General features: G+C 47.1%; 5 protein-coding genes across 6 annotated transcripts; 2 read left to right on the top strand and 3 right to left on the bottom strand.

Moving 5' to 3' along the window:
• The first annotated feature begins 1,634 nt into the window (after window positions 1-1,634).
• LOC1272514 (anillin) lies at window positions 1,635-8,311 on the top strand. 2 transcript variants are annotated; one of them, XM_061661312.1, is made up of 9 exons: window positions 1,635-1,898; window positions 1,982-3,836; window positions 3,909-4,230; window positions 4,979-5,108; window positions 5,353-5,532; window positions 5,906-6,509; window positions 6,587-6,885; window positions 6,962-7,605; window positions 7,684-8,311. In XM_061661312.1, the coding sequence occupies exons 1-9, from the start codon at window positions 1,881-1,883 to the stop codon at window positions 7,793-7,795; spliced, it is 4,164 nt and encodes a 1,387-aa protein (XP_061517296.1). In that variant the 5' UTR covers window positions 1,635-1,880; the 3' UTR covers window positions 7,796-8,311. The 2 variants fall into 2 exon arrangements, with proteins under 2 accessions (XP_061517296.1, XP_061517297.1); XM_061661313.1 differs by lacking the exon at window positions 5,353-5,532.
• Window positions 8,312-8,361: 50 nt separating this feature from the next.
• LOC1272513 (probable very-long-chain enoyl-CoA reductase art-1) lies at window positions 8,362-12,399 on the bottom strand. The gene is made up of 5 exons (XM_061661316.1): window positions 11,984-12,399; window positions 11,537-11,892; window positions 9,503-9,719; window positions 9,319-9,434; window positions 8,362-9,234 (listed from the first exon to the last, which is right to left on the bottom strand). The coding sequence occupies exons 1-5, from the start codon at window positions 11,987-11,989 to the stop codon at window positions 9,030-9,032; spliced, it is 900 nt and encodes a 299-aa protein (XP_061517300.1). The 5' UTR covers window positions 11,990-12,399; the 3' UTR covers window positions 8,362-9,029.
• A 372-nt stretch (window positions 12,400-12,771) lies between these two features.
• Window positions 12,772-14,361, bottom strand: LOC5668007 (uncharacterized). Its single transcript, XM_061661314.1, has one exon. It carries the CDS (start codon window positions 14,359-14,361, stop codon window positions 12,901-12,903), a length of 1,461 nt encoding a protein of 486 aa, XP_061517298.1. The 3' UTR covers window positions 12,772-12,900.
• Window positions 13,175-15,971, bottom strand: LOC1272512 (m7GpppX diphosphatase). The gene is made up of 3 exons (XM_061661315.1): window positions 15,291-15,971; window positions 15,070-15,215; window positions 13,175-14,997 (listed from the first exon to the last, which is right to left on the bottom strand). Exons 1-3 carry the CDS (start codon window positions 15,781-15,783, stop codon window positions 14,452-14,454), a joined length of 1,185 nt encoding a protein of 394 aa, XP_061517299.1. The 5' UTR covers window positions 15,784-15,971; the 3' UTR covers window positions 13,175-14,451.
• Window positions 15,972-18,580: 2,609 nt separating this feature from the next.
• On the top strand, window positions 18,581-22,601 carry LOC1272510 (exportin-2). Its single transcript, XM_311424.3, has 6 exons — window positions 18,581-19,062; window positions 19,196-20,999; window positions 21,075-21,166; window positions 21,253-21,559; window positions 21,659-21,826; window positions 21,895-22,601. The coding sequence occupies exons 1-6, from the start codon at window positions 18,978-18,980 to the stop codon at window positions 22,355-22,357; spliced, it is 2,919 nt and encodes a 972-aa protein (XP_311424.2). The 5' UTR covers window positions 18,581-18,977; the 3' UTR covers window positions 22,358-22,601.
• Window positions 22,602-22,624: the final 23 nt, after the last annotated feature.

Raw genomic sequence — 22,624 nt, 5'->3', positions numbered from 1 at the left:
GCCACTGAAAAGAACGCTCGCTCGCGCATTGTATTTTCCTCAGTAATTGAAGAAATTGAAGAAGAAATTGATCGTTAAAATAATTGATTAAATTTAAATGGTTGCGTTCTCAACAGTGCTCCTGCCGAAATCTGCCAATACAATCTGGCCACACTGGTCTGCAGGTCAGGCGAGCTTTTTGGCGGCCACCGTCGCAAAATCGTCGCAAAATGTCAAAACCGGCGTCGCATGTACTGCAAACCGACGTCGCCAGCGAGCGAAACTCGCAACGATTTCGAGGCGCTGGCGACGATCGTTTTTGACGTTTTGCGACGGTTATTGACCTTTCGAATGAGCTTTTGCCCTGCGGGCCAGTGTGGCCAGATTATATTGGCAGATTTCGGTAGGAGCACTGTTGAGAACGCAACCATTTAACCAAAGTGAGTGTATATATCAGGTGGGCTTATGGTGTTCTTTCTCACCAATACACACAATTTGACGGATTGCTCCATAACAAAATCTAGTATGCCTTAAACAAAATCTCGCAGAAATTGTATGTGGTTTTGCTCAGGCGTAGCACGAAGAAAGAAGCCAAAAAAACCTACGCGACGGCCAGTTCTTGGGTTGTTATCCAGTAATCTTCAGATCATCATTTTAATCCAAGTGCCACAAATCCACTAAACGACCACTAAACGGCTTCTAAACGACTCAAGTTCTCTACCTAAACGGAATATAGAAAGACTTCGTTTAGCAGACAGCAAACGACTCATGCATTCTAAAAATAGCGAAAAAACTGGTGGCGCTCTCTGTTGGAGGGATACCCCAACCAGTTGAGCTTCCTCGCTTGGAGGAGAGCTTTCTCATTTCCTCTGTACTGTTGTATGGTTTCGCATTGAAGTTATGCATCGCTAGAACTAGAACGGCGATACGATTGCTTAAATACTAAACTCCAACGGAAACCACCAGACCTGAAGCAAGTGAGATTTGAGTAATGGTCGTTGGTGTTGATATCCCACGTATGGCCAGTTATGGTGGTAAAGTTAGAACATATTTTCGAATGAAAAAAATATTGATGGAATTTTAAAAATTCCAATCTTACTACGATATGTTATAAAACATTATTATGGACCTTTAAGACAGTTTTCATTCAAAGCTTAAAAGAAATTCAAAAGATATACTCTTTTAACCACGAAAAACATCATTGTTCCATACAAAATGTATGGCCTACCCGGGTAGGCGGTTGTACGATTGCGTGATGTTTTTGGTCGTACACAAGACGGTTAACCTACCGAAAACTACCGATATAATTTTGATGCGCCTACCCAAAACCGCCTAAATAATCTGGCCACACTGTGTGTGGCGGTCATTGACAGTGACGTTTGTGAAGACGAGATACAGCCGCGTGTACACGTGCAGCATTTTTGGGAGATCTGGAAAAATTTTAATATGTACGTCCTTTTTTTAATCGTTTATTAACTTTTATTGAGCAAATAAACGTGAAATAGAGAACAATAAATGTAACGTTACTGAACACTTTGCCATAAACATAAAAAATATGTTTTTTTTTTTAATATTTTTTTTTATTTTCGCTACGTTTAAACTTATCATTTTCAAATGACACCAAAACGATAAGTTTTGTTTCAACGGCTTGTTTTGACAGGGACCGTTTTCTGCCGAAGCGGGCGATGAACCGTTGCAATTTTCAAACCTCAACAGCTTGCCCTAGACGCGTACCCAGAACAAAGCAAGCAATATCGGCTCCGCTGTGGTGCTGCTGAAAACGGCGTAAACTGTCGCGTTTTTTGTGAAACCCCAGTGAAAAGGTAGTGCAAAAAGCAAATTCACACAGTGTTATTAATATATTTTGGTGTAAAAGTGTTGTTTTGCTGGGAAATGCAATAATGGATCCTTTCACTCAGGTAAGCTGACTGAACGGATGTGGCGTCCAAGCGGCGATGAGCTCCTGTGAGTTAATGTGCCCTATTTCGGTGGCTTCTTTCAGAACATACTTGAACGTGCGGAAAAGCGTGCGGCCGCGCTTGGCATCACGAACACCTCCAAGTTTCCGCTCTCGGAGTTTAACTACGAAGCGGACCAGCAGGGGGGCGCAGCGGGAGCATCGCCCAAGAAAAAGTCGGTGACGAAGAAGCATTCCGCACCGAAACCACCGCCTCCTACGACGACCGTTTCCACGCGAACGGCTACGGACGGTGAGCGTACGACGACGGTCGACATCGGCGGGCAGGACAATTGTGATTTGGCACTGGAAATAAACATCACCACGAGCGCCAATCTGCAGGTCGATCTGGGCGTGAAGGAGCTGGAGAACGATGGAAGTGTTAAGAAGCAATGGGAACATAACATTGTGCGTGCGCTCGAGGGCGAAAAGGAGAACAGTGCCGAAGCGAAAAGCGTGATCCGCGATCAGAGCCGTAACCAGCTGCAGCGGCTTGGCACGCTGTACTCGGAGACGCAGGATCTATCCTCTCCGGTGCACCGGACCGAGGGTCGATTTCATGAGGACGTGAAGCAGAGTAGTAATAAGCCGAAACCGAAGCTCGCGAAACTGGCAATGTTGGCCGATTCGATAAACAATTGGGAAGACGATACGTCGCATCCCGACATTACGCATCATCGTGAGACGATCGTGCCGGGTAGGGAACGGAAATCGCCTATCAGCAGCAGTAGCACCCGACAGCAAAGTCCAAAGCGTGCAGGAGAAGCTAGGACTGGTGCCACAGGCTCCTCGGCACCAGGTACAGGTGCAACTCCGAAAAAGTACCCTGCACCAAATCCTCCGAAATCGATACTAACGGCCACCCAGAAGACGGGTAGCAATGGTGGTGGCGAGCCATCATCAGGGGCGGCAGGTAAACCGGCCCAAACCAAATCTCTTAAGTGGGATCAAAAGGTAATGGACACGCTCGAGTCGCAAGGCTTCCAGCGACGGGAATCAACCACCTCGAAGCTGGTGTACGACTACAAGGAAGACAAGTATGGCCAAAAAACGGACACCTATCGTGCTCCGGTAACGGCCTCGGCCGTGAGTTCTACCTCTCGCGAGCGGAACACCACCCAGGCTGATCAGGCTGATGCGGTCAAGAAATCGGCCCCTGTTTCTTCTTCTTCTTCCCAGCCGAAGAAAGTTGCGGTTGGTGCACCGAAACCAGCCGGAGGTCTCGTATCCGGGCGTGCTGCAATGTTTGAAAAATCGTCCGGACGGCGCCAATCCATCCTGAAACCAGGCCAGAAAGATCCCGCTGAAATGTCACTTAAAGAGCGCATGGCCATTTTCGAGAAGAACAAGGGAGCTGCACTGGTGCCGAAGGCTGCATTCGGTATTAGCCCTTCGATTCGGCAGATCACGGGACAGAAGGAGGGGGGCAAGTCGGGCTCGTCCGGATCGGGACCGATGTCCTGTGCTGCCATTCAAGGGTCTGGATTTGGGAGTATCACCCAGCAAGCAGCGAGCAGCAAAGCGGTTGCACCTGCTTCACCGCAGAGCAAACCGAAGGTTGATCATGACAAAGCGGCACCGAAAGTGGAAACGAAAGCGACCGGTTCCGCCATCCGTAACACGGTGGAGGCTCTCATGTCGGACACGAGCACGATTTCGCAGTCGGAAATATCGGAAGAGATCCGTCGTATGCGCCAACAGGAGATGGAAATGCTGCTAAACCGGTTCACCAAACCGGCCGACATGTCGTCCGATACGATCGAGTACGAAACGCAACCGATTCCATCTGCACCGCCGATGCCACCGGAGGGTTATCTGACGGGTAGCGGTCGGAAACAATCGAAGCACTCGGCGGAAGGAAACAACGTTCATGGTGGACCGCCAGCGAAACGGCGCAGTGGTACGCAAACAGAAGTTTAATTTTTAAAAATATTTTAAAGTAAATTTCCTCGACTGTTCTTTTCTCCTCAAGACGGTACTAACGATAGTGCGGATGTGATGGCCGCTCTGGACGATGTGAAGCGGATCCGTGTTGGGCCGGCGGCCAAGGATGGGCGAATGTATCCGGCACTGAGTGACATCGAAACGACGGCCACCGAATCGGGTGACGAGGGTGCGGTGGGTGATGATTACACCACTGCTACCGTATCCGGTTCGGAAGGGTCAGAGCGTGCCTACCGCACCTGTTACGGTGAGGCAGATGGTGAACGGGAGTTGGCCGATGAGGAGGAAGAGTATGAAGAGGAGGAAGATAACGAACGGCATCAGTACGAGGTGGATGAGGATGACGACAGGTGGGAACTCATTGTTGATCTTTTGCAGTGTTTTTGCTGCGCTAACATTTAACCTGAACCCTTATTTGATGTGGGGGTATATGTGTTTTTAAACTTTTTTTTAATTTACTTTTCACATCATTTCATACGGGTTAGCTGGTTTTATTTATCTTTTCCTTTTTCCGTTTCTACTATCATTTTCACAATTATTTTTCATAGAAAATCATTTTCAAGTTAGTTTCATCATAGTCCATTTTGGTTACATTTAATTTTATTTCGCGAAATTTTGTTAGAAAATAATGCAAAAATCATGAAAATCAAAGCATTACATAAAGATATTGCCTGGATGGAAGTTCATGCCATGCTTCATTATTTCGTTATGAAATAATAATAATAATCGAAATATTATGCATTTATGTTATAGAAATCTCTATGACATCTATCTGGTTAAAAATGAATAAATACGGGTGATTATTCATATTGTTGAAGTTTAAGCAGGCAAAACATCAAATTAAATATATAAACATTAAATGTAAGTTTCACCCTTAAATGATATTCATCACTAAACCAAAGCAGCTTGTGTCATAATTGCATAAATAATAAATTAATAACCACCATTTTCATAAACTCATCAACCATTTTCTCATTTCAATGTTAAGCTTCATTTATCATGCTTTCATGTTTTGAGAAATTTGAAATATCGTTGTTACCACAATTCAACGGGTTTTAAATAATATTTGGGTTTTTATTTACCAATACCTTTTCACAGCTTTATGTACTCGGACGATGATGAAGAGGCCAACATTGCCAACGTGAGCCTGGGGCGCGAAATTCTACAAGCCGTCAAGCTGAACGATCGTCGCACTAGTCGTGGCCGTCGCCAAAGTCAAGAATGGAACGTAAGTCACGAAGCTCTCCCTGATTACAAAGTATTTAGAATGTAGGATGGTTTTTTTTTTGCAAATGCACTCATAAGTTTTTGTTTTGTTGTGTTTTGAGTTTTTATTTATAATTAGCAAACTTCCCTTGTAATAATATCTTCTTCAAAGAAACAATGGACAAATGATCCTCTGCCAGTCGAAAATTCTCCCGCCGTTTTACCGCGTTGCGAAGTTTTATATCGTACTTTTTTGAAATTTGTAGCAACAGGAAGAAGTTGCCCAGGCGCAGGCCCCGAAGGGTGTGTCTTTCAGCCTGGATCGTTCCGGTGCCAGCGATGGCACGGATCCGCTCGAAGACAGTGACCTGATCGATGCCTGCCTCGAGGAAGCTTTGGTTGACGAGGAAGAGGAGGAAGAAGACAGTGAAGCGTTTGATACACCCGTAAGAAACTAAACATCTAGCAATCTGCTTGTGCTGTGGGTTTGGTGCTGTGGACGTTTAACTAATATACTAATCGATCCTATTGCATGATTGTTTTGTATGTGCTGTGGTTGGAACGTGTAATTAACAAAGTATAATATATTTACCAATTTATGAAATGAATGTTTTTAAATTGTTCTAACATAATCTGTGGCACTCCTCTTCGATCTGTGGTAAATGCTTGAGTGATCTGGTTCTATGGGATAACACTTTAATATTTCCATCAATAAAAACGTTAAAAGCTGTCTTTATTACTTGTTGTAACTGTTAAACGCTCAAATGTATTTGCTTTTTTATATGAACTATTTTACCTCTTTCTTTAATGCCGATTTAGCGAAAGTCTTCAGTGTCGTCCAACAGTTTCTCCTACCAGAAGCACTCGGGGCGCGATCGTTGCGCCACTATCAACGAGGAAGAGTCGGCAAAGGATCCCAAAAGTGGTGCTAACAAGCGTAAGTCGGGTACGCCACGCAAGAGCCAAGTTGGTACCGTAGACTACAGTAGCCCGGTGCGGTCGGAGCTTCAAGTGAAGCCTTCGAAAGATGACGACGATATGGTCACGTTGGTCCACACCGTTAGCTTCTACCGACGTCAGCAACAGCAAAACTCGATGACCCCACGGAAGGTTCCACGTACGCCGGTGTCGACGAAAATGGCAGCAACCAACTCCTCGCCTAGAGCAGGAACGGTTGATTCTACCACCGCGGATGATTCGGATGAGGAGGAGGACGTATCCAGCACGGCTGAGTCTACCTCCACCGGTACGGAGGAGGGTGAATTTTTGGTCCAGGAAAAGGTGAAGAAACTGCTGGACGAAGTATGCAAGCAGCAAACGATCATAGCGCAAGCTAGCCAGGCGCTTAACCTATGTGCGGCCACGATTGAATTTTCCGGCTCCACCGAGTCCGCCGAAGGTGAACGTCATCTGCTCGTTGCAAGTAAGTTTAAAAAAAAGCAGAAAATATTTACTGATTCTTATTTGCATATTAAACAATATTTTCTTTCCTCGCTTAAGCACACCGTCGACAGGCCATTTTGGACGAAGTACAACGGCTGCGCGTTGAGGGCTGCCTGCGACCGCCGGGTGCTCCCACCGAGAAGGGCCGTTTAACTGTGAAGGAAATTACGCTGCCGCTTAAGCAGGAGTACATGCGCAAGCTGGCGACGGATCAGATCAGTGGCCATAATTTGGTGTGTCTGCTGAAGTATAATGAAACTGTGTTGGCCACACAGACGGCACCGACACTGCCAGGGCTGCTATCGGTCCGTTTTCCCGATGTGCTACAGCTGAGCAATGTGTTTGCTGATTTTAAGGTAAATTGAAGTTCACATAGAGGCGAAAGCTCTTTTGTAATGCGTTATTTTATATTTGAATTTGAATCTTCTTTAGATAACGATGGAAATCTACGGCATGCCCGCTAGTCGCGAAGTGCTGCCCCACGAGATTAAGTACCACATTGCGCTGGGTAAAAAGAAAACTGGCAGTGGCTCGAGCAAGCTGCTGCACACCCCGAAAGGGTTGAAGAGTAATTCGCGCCTCATCATGCCACCGGTACAGTCGCCGGCCGGTCCGCAAGCCGTCCGGTCGCCTTCGCTCACACAGTACGGATTCATCATCTTTTCGCTGAAAGAGATCCAACGCACGAGCTGGACGCTGAATCCAATCTCCGGCTGTGCCAGCCCGCTCGATGGCACCGTCAATATGCGCGTAAACTGTGAGCTCGCGGTAACGGTGGACTATCATGGCTTTTTGACGATGTACGAGGACGTGTCGGGACTGGGCGCCTGGCATCGGCGGTGGTGTCGGTTGCAGCGCCACACGATCAACTACTGGAAGTATCCGGACGATGAGAAGCGGAAAGCACCGATCGGTAGCATCGATCTGCAGGGCTGCAGTACGCAGCGGGTTGGCGTTGCGCCGCGTGACATCTGTTCGCGCCTGAACACGCTGTTGTTGGAGTTTCCGCGTCCGGCACGGGATGACGATGTGGAATCGTTGAAAATCGTTCGCCACGGCAAAACTACTATCGAAAGGTATGGTTTATACTTACAAAATGATCACTGTTTAGGGGTTTAGTAACTAATGGAATGGATTTTTTTTTCGTCCCACAGATATTTGCTTTCCGCCGACTCAAAGGAAGAGCGAGATGAATGGTGTGCCCATTTAAACAAAACATTGGCATTGTTGAAAGCTTGGGGTGCCAGCCACGTCACTAGCTGTTAGAGGAGGCGTTCCTTTTTTTACAGTTGACTTGTTCTCTTACATTTAGTTCAGAAAGATATGTTAGATAGTTGTCTATTTGCGATGTACTTGATTTTTGCTCCCCATTCTGCATTAGACAGCGAGATCTTTTGCCATCGAATATACGTAGCGTCGCCATGAGCGGAGTGTCGCTGTATGTAAATTTTTAAGTATTATTTTTGTGTGGTGTTGTGTGCAAAGGTCTTATATATTAACTAGTGTAATATTTTAATTTCAACGTCCTTTACCGAGCGATAGGGAAAGAATGAAAGAAGAGAAGCGGATCCGCTTTAAGAATAAACATTGCATTTAACTAACACTTTCGAATCAACTGTACACGAAAGTATTGTTTTTGCTGAGGAGAAAGAATTAGCGATAGTCCAGAAGAAATTATATGCTTTTCTAAAACGAACGTGTGCTAATCCAACCATAAATGTGGATATATAACTAACCCGATATATCTTGTGAATAATAAAACGAGTACAGCTTTTTCAGCAACTAATGGGCCTTTTTCTTTGGAGTTGGATTTGAATTGCGAAAAGAAGATGTATTGTTTTGTATTCTTTAAAGTATTTATTTTGTCACTGCTTTGCATTTCCTCTTATTGAATATAGCTCTACTTCTGTGAAGTGTTGTCAATGCCGCCCTTTTGTCATATTCCACCAAACAGTTCTGCCAAAACGATGTGATCGAAGGAATGAACGTTCCATGTGTTTCAACTTGAGTATGTTTCGTTAAGGCAATTTATAAATGCGGCTCCAGGAATGTTGTTGCGAAGGGATATGACCACACTTCATCTTGTGACTGCAAACAATTAGCAGTAAATCAAAAAGCTATTCATATTTGAAATCCTAATAAACGCCCAAGAAAACTTGTTTGGTTGGTTGCTGTCTTTCGTGAATGATTTTACAAAAAAAAAAAAAAAAATGATAAGAAATGTGTGAACGTCTAAATCTTATAAATGTGACAATTTTCCATCTGAGCAGGGAAATGTTACCTCAACCGCAGAAAACAAACAAAGAAACAGCTATGTTTAATAAGTAAACGGCAAACATTAAATTAATAGCTCGAAACGTATTCCCACTCCCTTTGCTTAATGTAGAAAAATACCAAAACGTAATCTCTCTCTCTTTCTCTCTAACCCCGGACTCTGCTTTGTCTTATGTTTGTTCTTTGTTTTGGTTCTTCGTAAATTAGTAAACCATCGCCCATTAACTTAGAGCACAAACGGAAGGATAGCTTTGCGGTTCTTCGGATAGTCTTTGAACTCTTTCTTGTAGTTGCGGTGCTTGCCGAGGGCCCACACGGTCATCTGGTACATGCCGGCGGCCGCGAACAAACCGGCCGGAATGCAGGACGTCATCAGGGTGTAGCCGACCCACGAGAAGAACTCGTACGTGTAGTTCGGGCACGAGACGAAGCTAAAAATCAAAGCGGCACAAACAAAAGAAGATTAAATTATTGGAAGCTTATCGGGTAGTGGTGATGCGGCGCTCTTCACTCACTTGAACAACTGCGTGAGTGGATTGGCATCCGGGACGGGGATTTTCCTCACGTTCGAGCCTGCCGGTCGCAAGTTCCGCAGCAGAATATGGATGGAAAAGTTGCCCAGCTCGCTTACCTGTGGGAAAAGAATTTTAAACTATGAGCAACTAACCTATTGGCCAGAAAATGAGAATAACCACTTACCACAAAGGTGGCCAACCCAGCATACACCAGGGCGGGGGAAGGTTCCGTGAACAGCGGATGGTTTACGTGATAGGCCACGTAGCCAGCGAACGCCCAGTAGTACGAACAGTTTTTGAACAGATTCCTCAGGGGCATCGTCGCATGGGAGAAACGGTGCACAAAAAGTGTCTCCAGAAGACGCTTAGTGTAATGTCCCACCCAGCATGCAGCCGCAATTCTAGAGGTAAGTGTGAACGCATTGGGGGATATTAATTGTAAACTTGATTGAGAAATATGACTTAAAGGAATATTTTGAAAATTCGAATGGCAGAATATTGATTAATTTTGTAAAAGTTCATGCTAAGTGAAAACAATATATCTATAAATAACTCTTTAATATACCTAGCAGTGAGCAGTCTTCTGTAATAAAACATGAAACCGTAGGTACATTTTCTGCTATCTTGCGTTCGCCTTATTTTTTGCCTGATTGTTTTATTTATTTACAAAGATTTGATCTATTATTTGATCCACAATAGGATCAGATCTGCATACAGAGAGATTTAATTTTGTGAAATGATTCTATCTTTTTAATTTGTAATTAAAAAAAAATCATTTATATTGCCACAAATAGCTTGTTATAGCAAGAGTTTTGTAATAAATAATAAGCCGAAAACCTTGATAACATAAAAAATTCTATTTCGTTGAACATGCGCTTATCCATAAAACATGACATCAAATCCAAAGACCAGTCAGCAGCCACAATGTATAATATTAGCGCTCTTTCATCACTGGTTTGCTAAATGGCTCTATCGACTCATCGCCTTTGTTGCATCGCATCGATATCTATGCACCATCCCGACCACATAGCTTTCGAGCGACTCTACGGCCTCGCTCCAGCGCTGGCCGGTCAGACCCTATGTTCCGTATGTCGGCTGTATTCAACACTGTTTCAAATTTCTTCGACTTTAACATTTCAATGCAATGCTTCAAGGAACGTCTCCGGCTTCTGCCGTGGCCACAGTGAACTGTGATACAAATCTTGATTTTCTTATGTTTTTTGTAATGTTCCCTAATTAGGCCATATGGCTCGTTGAAGATTAACCAATAAATAATAATATAATACAAAAGCGGTGATCGCTGATGTCCGCCCGTACACATAAAAAGGAACGCGAGCCGGCAAAGCGTGTTCTGCCCTTGAACTTGCCAATAGCAAAAACAAACCGTTCACAGTAACCACACTTTGCTTGCGTCACACAAGCACACGCACACCGCAGCAGAGAACGAACATGCTGCATTCAAATGGTTGTTGTGCGCTGGGAGGGATTGGAGAAGCTTTTGAATGATTGGTAAATTATATTTGCTTGCCGTACGACGTGACGGCAAGCGCAGGTGTCCTATGCGCTTTTTTATGTTTCGTCCCGCTTGATCGTTCAAATAAGCGTCCATGACGCACTAAGGCACGGATGGTGGAGCAGGTTGCACGCACAAAAAAGACCTTCCGTTTGGAGACTGAAAACTCTGTTTCTAACTCAAGGGCAATGCCGGAACGAACGACACAAACTTGTCTCGTTTCAAGAGATGAAGGCCTACTTTGTTATTTTTAAGGGAATGTTTTGGACAAAACTTTCTATTTTTTGTCTGCCGTTTTAAACAGCAAATAGAAAGATCCCAAATGTTTCGGCAGTAGTAGAAAATCGGCCACGAATTTCGTATGACTTAAGCGCATGGTTCAATGAATGTGTTTTGCCATATCAACTGTATCGCCTACCTGGCCCACGGGAAGGGCAATGTATGTACATTCATTAACGACCCGTGCGGCAGTTTCATTATCGTACCCCGCCACGACGATGCGTGGACTTCGAACCACTTCTTCTTGATAGCGATTAAGTAACAGCGGGCGGGCGCTTTTTTTTCTTCCCTCCTTTCACCACACCATTTGGATTCGCAACTGCGGTTACAGAGAGAATGCTCCGAAAAGCCCACCTCAAGCTGCCGCCCCATTTGCATTTTGCCCTGCCTTGTCCGGTTCGGCACCTTCCCAGTCGTATTACTTACTTGGCGGTAAGACTCATCGGATTGTCCGCATTGGAGTAGATGAGCGAAGGGCGCTGGTAGAAGAGCATATAAACAAAGATTGGCCCTGCGTACTCCGCCAGGAAGACGCCCTTCCAGCTGATTTGTGGGCCGAGATCGCGCACGTAGATTTTGCCGCCGGCCACGACATTGAGCGATTTCAGCGTTTCGCTTTCCTTTGGCGGCTTGCCGCGCGGTTCCAGCCGGAGCGACTGGCGGTGCACGGTCAGGGCAGGCTTCAGCTTTTGCACCTCCGTCTTGAGCGCTTGCAGTGTGGTGTCGCCCGACACGCGACACTTGCCCAGCGATTTCGACGATTTGGCGTCCAAAAATTCGATCTATCAACCCGGCGAACAAATAAAGAAATAAAGCGCCCCGAATTACACGACGTTTCGTACTACCGAACACATCACGAAAAACCAGACTTACCTCCATGTTTGCTGCTATAGTAACCCGTGGCACTTCCGTCTACCAAAGTGGGACCCCGTTATCTGCGGAGAAAGTGTGTAGCGGTCGACCTTACGGTGTTTCGACGATGGGTACGATTATTCAACAGCAAGCAGCCCAGTCTCACGCACTACACGGACCGACACACGGGATTGCGAAGCAGCAGCGAACAAGCAGTGAGCGAAGATTTCCTCCTCCTTCTACCCCCCGCTTTTCCAAACTTCCAACGCGGTATCACCTCTCATCCCCTCCCCAACCCCAAGGGGTGCGTTGTTGATGACTTTTGCCGAAGCTGATTCGGGCAGGTAAGTTGCGTTTATGGTAGCGGAGTTACGACTTGAGCTTGGCTTGCGTATGACAGTATGGTGAATTTGGAATGATAGCTGGTTCAGGGCATTAAATTCTACGAAATTATCAAACGAACTCGTAAAATGTATAATTCATCAAACAATTATTCACAAAATTTAAAACATAAAAATTTGACTCAAAATATGCGAAATTCTTCAACCATAGTGTCGTCAACGTTTGTCTAATCCTCAAGAATGCTTGACTGATAAAAAACGTGCCTATCTTCTAATCTTGCAGAAGCAAATGTCTTAACTGGTATTGGTTGGAATGTTTAATCAATTACTTATCATGAGACATAACTGCTTCAAGGTCTGTCGTATGAGCAGCAGCACCCGTATGCCGTCCACCGAAGGTTATTTGCAGACAAAATTTCTCATTTCTTGAGCCAACTTTCTCCTTCAGTCTTCAACCTTCACTTCAAATTCTACGTATATTAACATTTATTTTTTAAATCCCATCAAGGTTCCGACAGAAACCGACAGCCATCGGATTTTGGTTCCAAGCGTTCTAGTTATTTTGCTGCCTTTGCTCCTCCTTCTGTACATAGTTATCTACTGAATGTCCAAATAGCTCATGCTAAATCCTAGATTCACCCGGTAACATTCCGGCACGTAGCTCGAATTTGCGTCCAGGTACCGAATCGCCGCACTGAACATTGGCTCGGACAGTTCCAGATTCACCACATTGCTGTCCTCCCGCCAGAACACGAACAGCGGCTGATCGTCGTACTTTTCGTACTGATACATCAGTTTCATTGCCCGGTGTCGTTCCAGCTTGATCGTATGCTTCCGGTAAGAGTGGTCAATAAATACATCATCATCATCATCATCATCACCTTCATCGTCGTCGTGGTTGGCTTCATCCTGATGTTCGATTTTCTTCAGATCGACCCGTTCAAGCGCCACATTTTCCGCTACGTCCTCCTTCCCATCAGCTCTACAATCGTCCACATCATCCGAGCAGGATTCGGACGAACCGGATCCGGTACGTTTTTGCTTCGCCCGGAACACGCTTAGCTGACAGTCCATGATTTGCATCAGCAGATAGAACACGTCACCTTGCATCCCAGGACGGCGCAGCTCAAACAGAAGCTTTATCGATGGCGGAAGACCGAGATGGGTGACGAAGTTAAACTCCCGTACCGTCTTGCGCACGAGATGGTGAAACAGTTCCAGCGCATCGTCAGTGCGGAACAGGGATAGCGGTATCGCCGATCGTTCTGACGGCTGAAAGCGTACATTTTCATACCAAAGCTTAACCGAGGTGCGGTTTTTTCGCGTCGATCCAAGATACTGCAGGCAGCGCTTGCAGTACACGAAGCGATCGTTGCGCACGTGGACGCGCTGCAAAACGTTCCGGTGCAGCAGGGCGTAGAATGTGCCGTAGAACAGATCGCCCGGTTGGGGTTCAAACTTTGTCGAAAGCTGGGAAGATGGTTCTCCCTGTTGTCGCCCGTGGCAAGGTTCCGGTGCGCCCTCGGACGGCTGATGATCATGCCGATGACAGAACCAATCGTCCGTATCGAGCTGCTCCGACGGTAACTCCAGTACGCGCTGGAACAAAGTGTCAGGATCACCGGCCAGGTCGGCCGACTGTTGAAGCGGTCCGGCACAATTACTGCAAAGCACTCGGTACCTTTGGCCTGGCTGCACATTGCAAGCTAATCGGAAGTTTTCTTCGTGCTGGTCGCTTCCCGGCATTTCCTGACCGGTGGATAATCGCTCGGACCCGAACACACTCTCGTTGGTGTTTACGCGGAAGCAAATGTATCGATTTTTAATTACGAGCGAGCTGAGCGTTTGCGTGTGCAGCTGGAAGTAGTCGCCGGTACGGATTTCGTACCGTTCGCGCTCGCCCTTCATCACGATCGTGATCCGATCGGTGGCCAGCTCGATGGTGGTCGACTCAATGTCGACAAACTTGCGCGGGAAGGAGATGAAGAAGTTGGCACACTGTAGCCGGGGCCGCAGTTCCACCAGCAGTCGGTCGATCTTACCCGTGGATGGGATCATTTTGCAGGGCTGTGCTCACTATATTGTATACAGATCCGTTCAAGATGTTGGAACGATCGTTAAGGAATTACTTGAAGTACGAGTCTATTATTACTGCGATTCGTCCAGAACCGTTGTTTTGCTGCGCTTTGCTACCGGTTCGTCCGCTGCTTCCTGCGCAAGCAGAAATTTGCCGTACAGCTTGTCAGTCTCCTTTAGCGTATAGGAAAGGGTAGCGCGCTGATAATAGTCCCCCGCCAGCTCCAGATTGTTGATGACCGTCGATAAAAGGTGTGCCTTTTCGCAGCCCGCGCCCGGTGGATCGTATCGCAGATAGGTAAAGTGCATATGCAGATGGTAGAATGTGGGCTGGTAGTGAAGGTAAATGCGCAGCTGTGACGCCCCGATACCGTACCGCTTCTCGATCGCAGCAATTCCGCGCGTCTGCACGTTGCGCAGCAGGGGCAGATCGGCTGCGGTTAGATCGCGCAGTGAGCGAATGCCACGACGACGGACCAGTGCAAGAAGGTAGAGCTGTTCAACCGTTTTGCCGTCCCATTTCAGGTCCGGCAGCAGAATGAAACCGTTCTCGTCGCAGGGATCCTCGTACAGGATGCGCTCCTTCTCTTTGCGATGTTCAAGCACGTTGTAAAGCCACTGCAGGAGAGAAAAGCAAAAAAGAGAGATGAAGTTCGTTACGCAAACGAGCTGGAACGTCAAACGACAAACCTCCAAACTTAACTGCTCCTCTTCCAGATGGGGCAATGTAATTTTATTGTACTGGTCGATCGTCTCCTCGATCATATACCGATGCTGAGCCGTATGCTTAACGATATGTTTCTCCGAGGCAGGATAGATAATGGACACTTTTAAACCTTGAAAGCAGATACAGCAAAAATAAACTCATTATCACCTTTGCGACACAGTAGCACCAACACTCCGTTACGTACGATTCAGCTCCGGATCTACGGTGCAGAGGAAATTGCCATATACGTCATTCACGAACTCCTTGTGCAAACGTGATGACGTCGTGAAAAACGTTCGCCCCTGCTCGCTAGACGGTTGCTGTTCGCTTTTCTCGGTTTCACTTTCACCGTGCTGAGCACTTTTTTCACGCTCCGCTGGCGTGGTGGTAATCTCAGCCTCGGTAAACGCTCGCTTCTCGAGCACGACGATGGCCTGCTGGTCGGGCGAGAGGTTGCTAAAACGCCCCAGCAGGGCGACACACTTGTGCGTACTGTTATTGTTCAGCACGCGCACGGTACGAAAGTGGGCCAGATCGTAACATATTTCGCCGCCGTCGGCCGTGCTTTGTTCGGTTTGTGGTGGTTGCTGACCTTCGCGTTGACGTTGAGACGACGGTGATTCATCGACAACATTACATTCGCTGACCTTGGTGATGCTGCTGCCGTTATCGTTCGATGTGGAGCTTGTTTTCAGCATGTCAGCAGCGCTTGGTGTAGTTTTTCGCGAGGATTTCTGTCGGTTATTATATTATTGAAGCGATCGTTGATGATGTGGAATGTGAGGCTCGCGAATTGTTCGGCCCGGGTTGATCTTATCGGCATCAACAAATCAAGAACGCCAGCAAGAAACCGCGTTTTCTGACGCCATCGGGCTAATCTGACAGGTGGGCTAAATTCACCACTCGAATGTCACCGTGACGCAATGCGGTTTCGTTCCCAAACAACAAAATTTGGTTAACGAATCCCGACAGACAAAGAGAACGAAATTTTCAGGCGAGGGGTAGGTAGAAACACGCGGTGGGGGTCCGGCCCAAGCACGGATCCGAAGTCCGTTGTTTTGGGCTGAGAATTAAAAATGGCGGATGGAGCGCTACCACGGAGAGAATGCGCTCTCTTGCTTGCCTTTAAAATACACGAGGCGCTCTCGCTGTAAAGAACGCTCGCTCGCGCTGTTTCATAGTATTTTCCTCATACCCCTTCCTTCCCGTTTCTTTCGGCTTGCGCAGCGCTGAACTGGTACCCCCTCCCACTTGATTCCAGCGAATTGCGCTGCGCTGGACTGACTCCCCCTCCCCCTCCTCCCGGCTCGTTTCTTTCGTAGCGCGCTGTGCGCTTTCCTTCATTCGGACTTGGTGCACCCGAATCAAAACAAAAACTTGAACACATCAAACTTGGTTTATATTTTTTCACTTTTATTGCAAATAAAGGGGCATTTTCACACATAGCTTCACACAATCTTGCCACAAAATCACACAAATTCTTAATATAAAAAAATCGTCGTATTTCAAAGAGCCGTCAAACTGCGTGGATCCCGTTGTTGATGTTCGATACAGCAAAAATAAACATTGAAATAAAGCAGCGCATATCACACATTTAAGATAAATGGTGAAAGAAAAGCGCAGCTTCATTTCAATGTGCACAACACTTCAACACTTAGCGAAACTTCGATCGCCCGGGACTTAGGCTAACACGCGCGCAGCCTTTCACGGCGAACGCTTGAGCTGAACTGTCGATTTCGTGTGGTGGCAAGAAGGGGAGCGCACAGAGGAACACTCGCTGCACTAGTGCGAGCGAGACACCGATACCCGCATGCCGCTGCGAGAAAACCAAACTGAGCGCGCAGGCTGAAAGTGAACGCACACATTCACACATGTGTAATTGTGTGAGTGCAAAAACTGTGTAGAAACCAAAACACGCTCGCGCCTCCGAGCAATTCCGCGAATTTCCAACCGTCTCCCCATGCTTCTACATGCCCCTCGCCTGAAAGTCACACACTTTTTCATTCTCATTGCTAGTAGGGATATTTTAAGTCGAATTCGATACAGCAATTATCCGCAGTACGCGATACTCGATATACGCGAATCCGCAGTACGCGATACTCGATATACGCGAATCCGCAGTACGCGATTTCTCTAAATTTGACAGCTCCATGTGTTTTTTGCAAATATTTTGATTTTTTGAAATATTTTATTTTCTTTTTGAATTTCCTTACTGTTCTTAATGAATTTTGCATTAAATTTGTGCAAAAGATGCTTGTTTTATGACAAAAATCTTTAATGCAAAACTCTATGGCGATATATTTCAACCCTCGAACCGGTAGTGTAAACTATTTTTCCATAGGAATCCGCTATACGCGAAAACTCGAGATACGCTGTTGCGCTCAGTCCCGTACGATAGCGTATATCGGATAATGACTGTATTTTATGTGCGGTTAAATAGCATGCGACGAAGCACCGATACGGCCCTAACCAACACACAACTCTTCTCTAACAACTCTCGACCAATCAACAACTAATGGCGTTTTATAATTGATCATTATTTTGCTGCCCTTTTCTTTCCGTCCAAATCTCACTTGCTTTAGTGCTGGTGGTATATATTGGAGTTTAGTATTTAAGCAATCGTATCGCCATTCTAGTTTAAGCGATGCATAACTTCAATACGAAACCATATAACAGTACAAAGGGAAGGAGAAAGCTCTCACAGGCTTATTACACGATGGAAAGTACTGTCACCTTTGTTTGATATTTTTCTGTCATATCGCAATTGACAGATAACAACTGGTCAGGAAATCGAAATTCGACATGCTCATTTCCAATTTTCTTTGGAGAGGATTTTTCTGTCAAAGTCGTTAGAAATATTTGAATTTACTGTTTGATGTTACTGTGATGTTTGATAAAAACAACGTGAGAGATACACATTTCTTGATTGCTTGTGATAAAGCTTAGGAAATCTGAAAATGGGTGACAGAAAAATACCAAACGAGAATGACAGAACCAAGGTGTTATAAATGACAAGGTGAAGTTGTTCAGAGCAAAATGACATTTCTCGACATGACATTTCTCTTCCGTGGGCTCCGGTATAAAAATTGGGGAGGGCTGGTGCGGGGTATTGAAATTTGTATGTAGAGATTGACAGATGTCCCCCACAATGTCGCCCAGCAAAAGCGATAAAAATCAACCTTCTAAATACATTATCCTTGGACAGAACTTACCATCGTCTAATAAGCCTATGACAAGAATACAATTTCCGGGTATGTGCCGCTGGACGGCCCGCAAATTCAGTTTTCATCATGGGTTATTTCAGGGATATTTTTGTTAATTGGGAATCTGTTTCATTTCCGAGGCGTTCCTAACCAGAGTTGTGGATCGTGTGAATTTAGCACGAATTACACAAATTAGATATTATATGATAAGCAAATAATTTTTGCTATTGTATACTCTCTGAACAAAATGAACGAGTTATCGAAATTTCCATTGCTTTCTATTTTAGCAAAAAAAAACGAGATTTAAATTTGAAATTGTAACGGATTCTGTACGGACATTGGAGAAAAAAAAACGTGGTGAATATCTGTTCTCAGCTGTCAAGCTACAGCACCTCGCAAATTTGCCAAAAGTAACACAAAAAAACACCAAACTACCGGTCGCCGCTGTTTGCCGCTCTCCACTTTACGCAGAACAGACGAACTACGGCACAATTTATCCGCACGGAGGAATCGCAAACGCTCGCAGCAACGTGCAAGTACATAATATTTATTGTTAGCTTTTCAAAGGTACACATACCTTTTCGCGTTCGGTGCAATTGATACGGTGCAAGGAAGCGCGTCATTAGGCGGGAGACGGCGGTAAAGCGGGTCTTTGTCGGCGAAACACACACTCTCAAGCACAGAGGAAAATGGAGATCAACGAGAACAACTTCGAGCGGTTGGCCAGCTACCTGCAGCAGACACTGAATCCGGATCCGGAAGTACGGCGTCCAGGTAGGTTGGGGGTGTTGATGCTCGTACTCATCACCTTTCGGGTGCCTTTGGGTCATGCGTGGGCCACATGTGTGTCATGGCTGTGGCGTGTGTTGGAGTTGTTATTACAATGTCCCCCTCTCCTTCCATCCAGCGGAACGTTTCATCGAGAGCATCGAGGTGAGCCAAAACTATCCGCTGCTATGTCTGCACCTGATCGACCGGCCGCAGGTCGACATGACGATCCGGGTGGCGGCCGCAATCGCGTTCAAGAACTTCATCAAGCGCAACTGGGGTTTCCATCTGGACAACGACGGGCCGAACAAGGTGAGCGAATCGGACCGGACCGGCATCAAGGGGCTGATCGTGCCAATGATGCTGAAATCGCCGGCCGCCATCCAGAAGCAGCTGAGCGATGCGGTCAGCATTATTGGCAAGTACGATTTTCCCACCAAGTGGCCGGAGCTGATGGACGAGATGATTGAAAAGTTTGCCACCGGAGACTTTCACATCATCAACGGTGTGCTGCAGACGGCCCACTCGCTATTCAAGCGGTACCGGTACGAGTTCAAGTCCCAGGAGCTGTGGGAGGAGATCAAGTACGTGCTGGACAAGATGGCGAAACCGCTCACTGATCTGCTGCAGGCCACGCTCGGGCTAGCGGAGGCACACGCCGGCAACAAGGAGGCACTGAGCGTGATCTACAACTCGCTGGTGCTCGTGTGCAAGGTGTTCTTTTCGCTCAACTCGCAGGATTTGCCAGAATTTTTCGAAGACAACATGGAAACGTGGATGAAGGCGTTCCACGGGCTGCTGACGGTGGACGTGCCGTGCCTGAAGACGGACGATGACGAGGACGCGGGCGTGCTCGAGCATCTGAGGTCGCAGATCTGCGAAAACCTGTGCATGTACGCGCTCAAGTACGACGAAGAGTTCAGCCCGTACATGCCCCAGTTTGTGACGGCCGTCTGGGAGCTGCTGGTGAAATCGCACATCCATACCAAGTACGATGCGCTCGTCTCGAATGCGCTGCGCTTTCTGAGCACGGTGGCGGAGCGAACCCACTACCGCCATCTGTTCGAGGATCCGAACGTGTTGGCGAGCATCTGCGAGAAGGTCATCATACCGAACATGGACTTCCGCGTGTCGGACGAGGAGCTGTTCGAGGACAACCCGGAGGAGTACATCCGGCGCGACATCGAGGGCTCGGACGTGGAGACGCGCCGGCGGGCGGCCTGCGATCTGGTGAAGTCGCTGCTGCAAAAGTTCGAGGCAAAGATTGTGGAAATTTTCGGCCAGTACCTGCAGGTGCTGCTGGCAAAGTACGCGGAAAATCCGGCCGCCAACTGGAAGGCGAAAGATACGGCCATCTATCTGGTCACGTCGATGGCCTCGAAGGGCCAAACGCAGAAGCTTGGCGTTACGCAGACGTCCGAGCTGGTGCCGCTGCCCCAGTTCACGCAGCAGCAGATCATTCCCGAGCTGGAGCGGGCCGACGTTAACCAGCTGCCGGTGTTGAAGGCGGACGCGCTGAAGTTCATCATGACGTTCCGGACGATCTTGGGACCGCAAATCATTGTCGCGACGATGCCGCTGGTTTCGAAGCATCTCGGTGCGGCTAGCGTTGTGGTGCACACGTACGCGGCCTGTGCGATCGACAAGATACTCACGATGCGCGGTCCGGACAAGCAGCCGATCGTGACGAAGGAGATACTATCGCCGCTGAGTGCGGAGTTGATTGCGGGCCTGTTTGCGGCGATCACCGTGCAGGGATCGAACGAGAACGAGTACATTATGAAGTGCATTATGCGGGTGCTCAACACGCTACAGGAAGCGTCGCTGCCGTTTATGATCGTGGTGTTGCCGCGCCTGACCGACATACTGTCGACCGTTGCGAAGAACCCATCGAAACCACACTTTAACCACTATCTGTTCGAAACGCTGTCCCTTTCTGTAAAGTAAGTTGGGGTGGACCATGGCATGGGCTGTTTGTGGTAATGCAATTTAATATTTAATTGTTTTAATATCAACAGACTCGTTTGCAAAGCCGATCCTAATGCGGTCAGCTCGTTCGAGGAGGCGCTTTTCCCCGTATTCCAAGGCATCCTTCAGCAAGACGTATTGGGTAAGTGTGCAGCTCAAAGAAACCATCCGCTTCATATTTTTCTCTTAACATTTTCAATTGCATTGAAATCATTTCTTTGCTTTCAGAATTCATGCCATACGTGTTCCAGATGCTGTCACTGTTTTTGGAGATACGCGAGGGCAAGAGCAACATTCCAGACACGTACCTTGCGCTGTTCCCTTGCCTGCTGACGCCCGCCCTCTGGGAGCGGCCCGGCAACGTGACACCACTGATTCGGTTGCTGTGCGCGTTTGTGCGGCAAGCTTCGGCGCAAATCTCGGCCGACGACAAGCTGAACGGTGTGCTGGGTGTGTTCCAGAAGATGATTGCCTCCAAGAACAACGATCACGAAGGGTTCTATCTGTTGCAAAATCTGCTCCTCTACTATCCCGCGTAAGTATTGGAAATAAGGAACTCGGAAATGCGTTTGGAAAGCGATGTGATTTGGCACAAATTTTGAATAATTCATATTGTTTGGTTTTCTTTTGGTAGCGAGGAGCTTGGCAGAAGTATGCGACAGATTTTCTCCCTGCTATTCCAGCGACTTAGTTCCTCCAAAACGACCAAGTTTGTGCGAAGCTTTATAGTTTTTCTCTGCCTTTACACGGCTCGCGTTGGTCCGCAGGCGCTGATTCAGATGATCGAAAGCATTCAAGCGCAGTAAGTATGATTCAAGCGGCCTAACATCAACTACGTTTCTCTACTAAAACGTGCTTATCCGTTTGCAGAATGTTTGGCATGGTGGTGGAGCGCGTATTTATTCCCGACATCAACAAAGTGTCCGGCGAGCTCGAGCAAAAGATTGTGTCCGTCGGCATCACGAAGCTGCTGTGCGAGTGTCCGGAAATGCTGGCCGAACCGTACGTCCTGTTCTGGCCGCAGCTGCTGCAAACGGTGGTGCAGATCTTTGAGCTGCCGCCGGACGAGTCGGCCATCGATGGGGACAACTTTATCGAAATTGAGGACGTGCCCGGTTACCAGGCCGCTTACTCGCAGCTCAACTTTGCCCAGTCCAAGCCGGTCGACCCGCTGCCGGACGTTGGGAATGTGCGCCAGCATCTGGTCCAGAACCTTGGCAAGCTGGCACAGACGAACGGGGGCAAGGTTCGTACACTGATTGCGGCCCTTCCAGCCGATCACCAGGAGGCGCTGCAGAAGTACTGCGCCCAGAGTGGTGTTCAGATCGCTTAGAGAGCGAGTCGGCGGGAAGGTCGTAGTAGTGAAGAATCCTTTTCGGAAATTGGCAAGCTCTGTTCGGAATTTTGTGTTTTTAATTGTTAAGATGTAGATTCGCTCCTCCGTGATCGTGTGTGGCATCCGTTATACGCCAGACGGCATTTTTAAGTTACAAAATGATCATTTGTGTCCCACATTGCATAATGTAAGGATGTACTGTAATAAAGCTCTTGTAAGTGTCGCTGTTGTCTTCTAAAAACGTGTCTTTTTTTCTAAATTTGT

Source organism: Anopheles gambiae, chromosome 3, assembly GCF_943734735.2.
Source record: "Anopheles gambiae chromosome 3, idAnoGambNW_F1_1, whole genome shotgun sequence".
Lineage (NCBI taxonomy): Eukaryota > Metazoa > Arthropoda > Insecta > Diptera > Culicidae > Anopheles > Anopheles gambiae.
This window is presented reverse-complemented; position numbering and strand designations above follow the sequence as displayed.

Coding starts and splice junctions, on each gene's coding strand:
- LOC1272514 (XM_061661312.1), top strand. Junction 4,231..4,978: donor GTGGATGAGGATGACGACAG/GTGGGAACTCAT, acceptor ACCTTTTCACAG/CTTTATGTACTCGGACGATG. Junction 6,886..6,961: donor ATGTGTTTGCTGATTTTAAG/GTAAATTGAAGT, acceptor AATCTTCTTTAG/ATAACGATGGAAATCTACGG.
- LOC1272513 (XM_061661316.1), bottom strand. Junction 9,720..11,536: donor CCGATGAGTCTTACCGCCAA/GTAAGTAATACG, acceptor ACTTACCTCTAG/AATTGCGGCTGCATGCTGGG. Junction 9,435..9,502: donor CTGGGTTGGCCACCTTTGTG/GTAAGTGGTTAT, acceptor CTTTTCCCACAG/GTAAGCGAGCTGGGCAACTT.
- LOC5668007 (XM_061661314.1), bottom strand. CDS start 14,361: ATGATCCCATCCACGGGTAAGATCGACCGACTGCTGGTGGAACTGCGG.
- LOC1272512 (XM_061661315.1), bottom strand. CDS start 15,783: ATGCTGAAAACAAGCTCCACATCGAACGATAACGGCAGCAGCATCACC. Junction 15,216..15,290: donor CGTAGATCCGGAGCTGAATC/GTACGTAACGGA, acceptor TCTGCTTTCAAG/GTTTAAAAGTGTCCATTATC. Junction 14,998..15,069: donor AGGAGCAGTTAAGTTTGGAG/GTTTGTCGTTTG, acceptor TCTCTCCTGCAG/TGGCTTTACAACGTGCTTGA.
- LOC1272510 (XM_311424.3), top strand. CDS start 18,978: ATGGAGATCAACGAGAACAACTTCGAGCGGTTGGCCAGCTACCTGCAG. Junction 19,063..19,195: donor TCCGGAAGTACGGCGTCCAG/GTAGGTTGGGGG, acceptor CCTTCCATCCAG/CGGAACGTTTCATCGAGAGC. Junction 21,827..21,894: donor ATCGAAAGCATTCAAGCGCA/GTAAGTATGATT, acceptor ATCCGTTTGCAG/AATGTTTGGCATGGTGGTGG.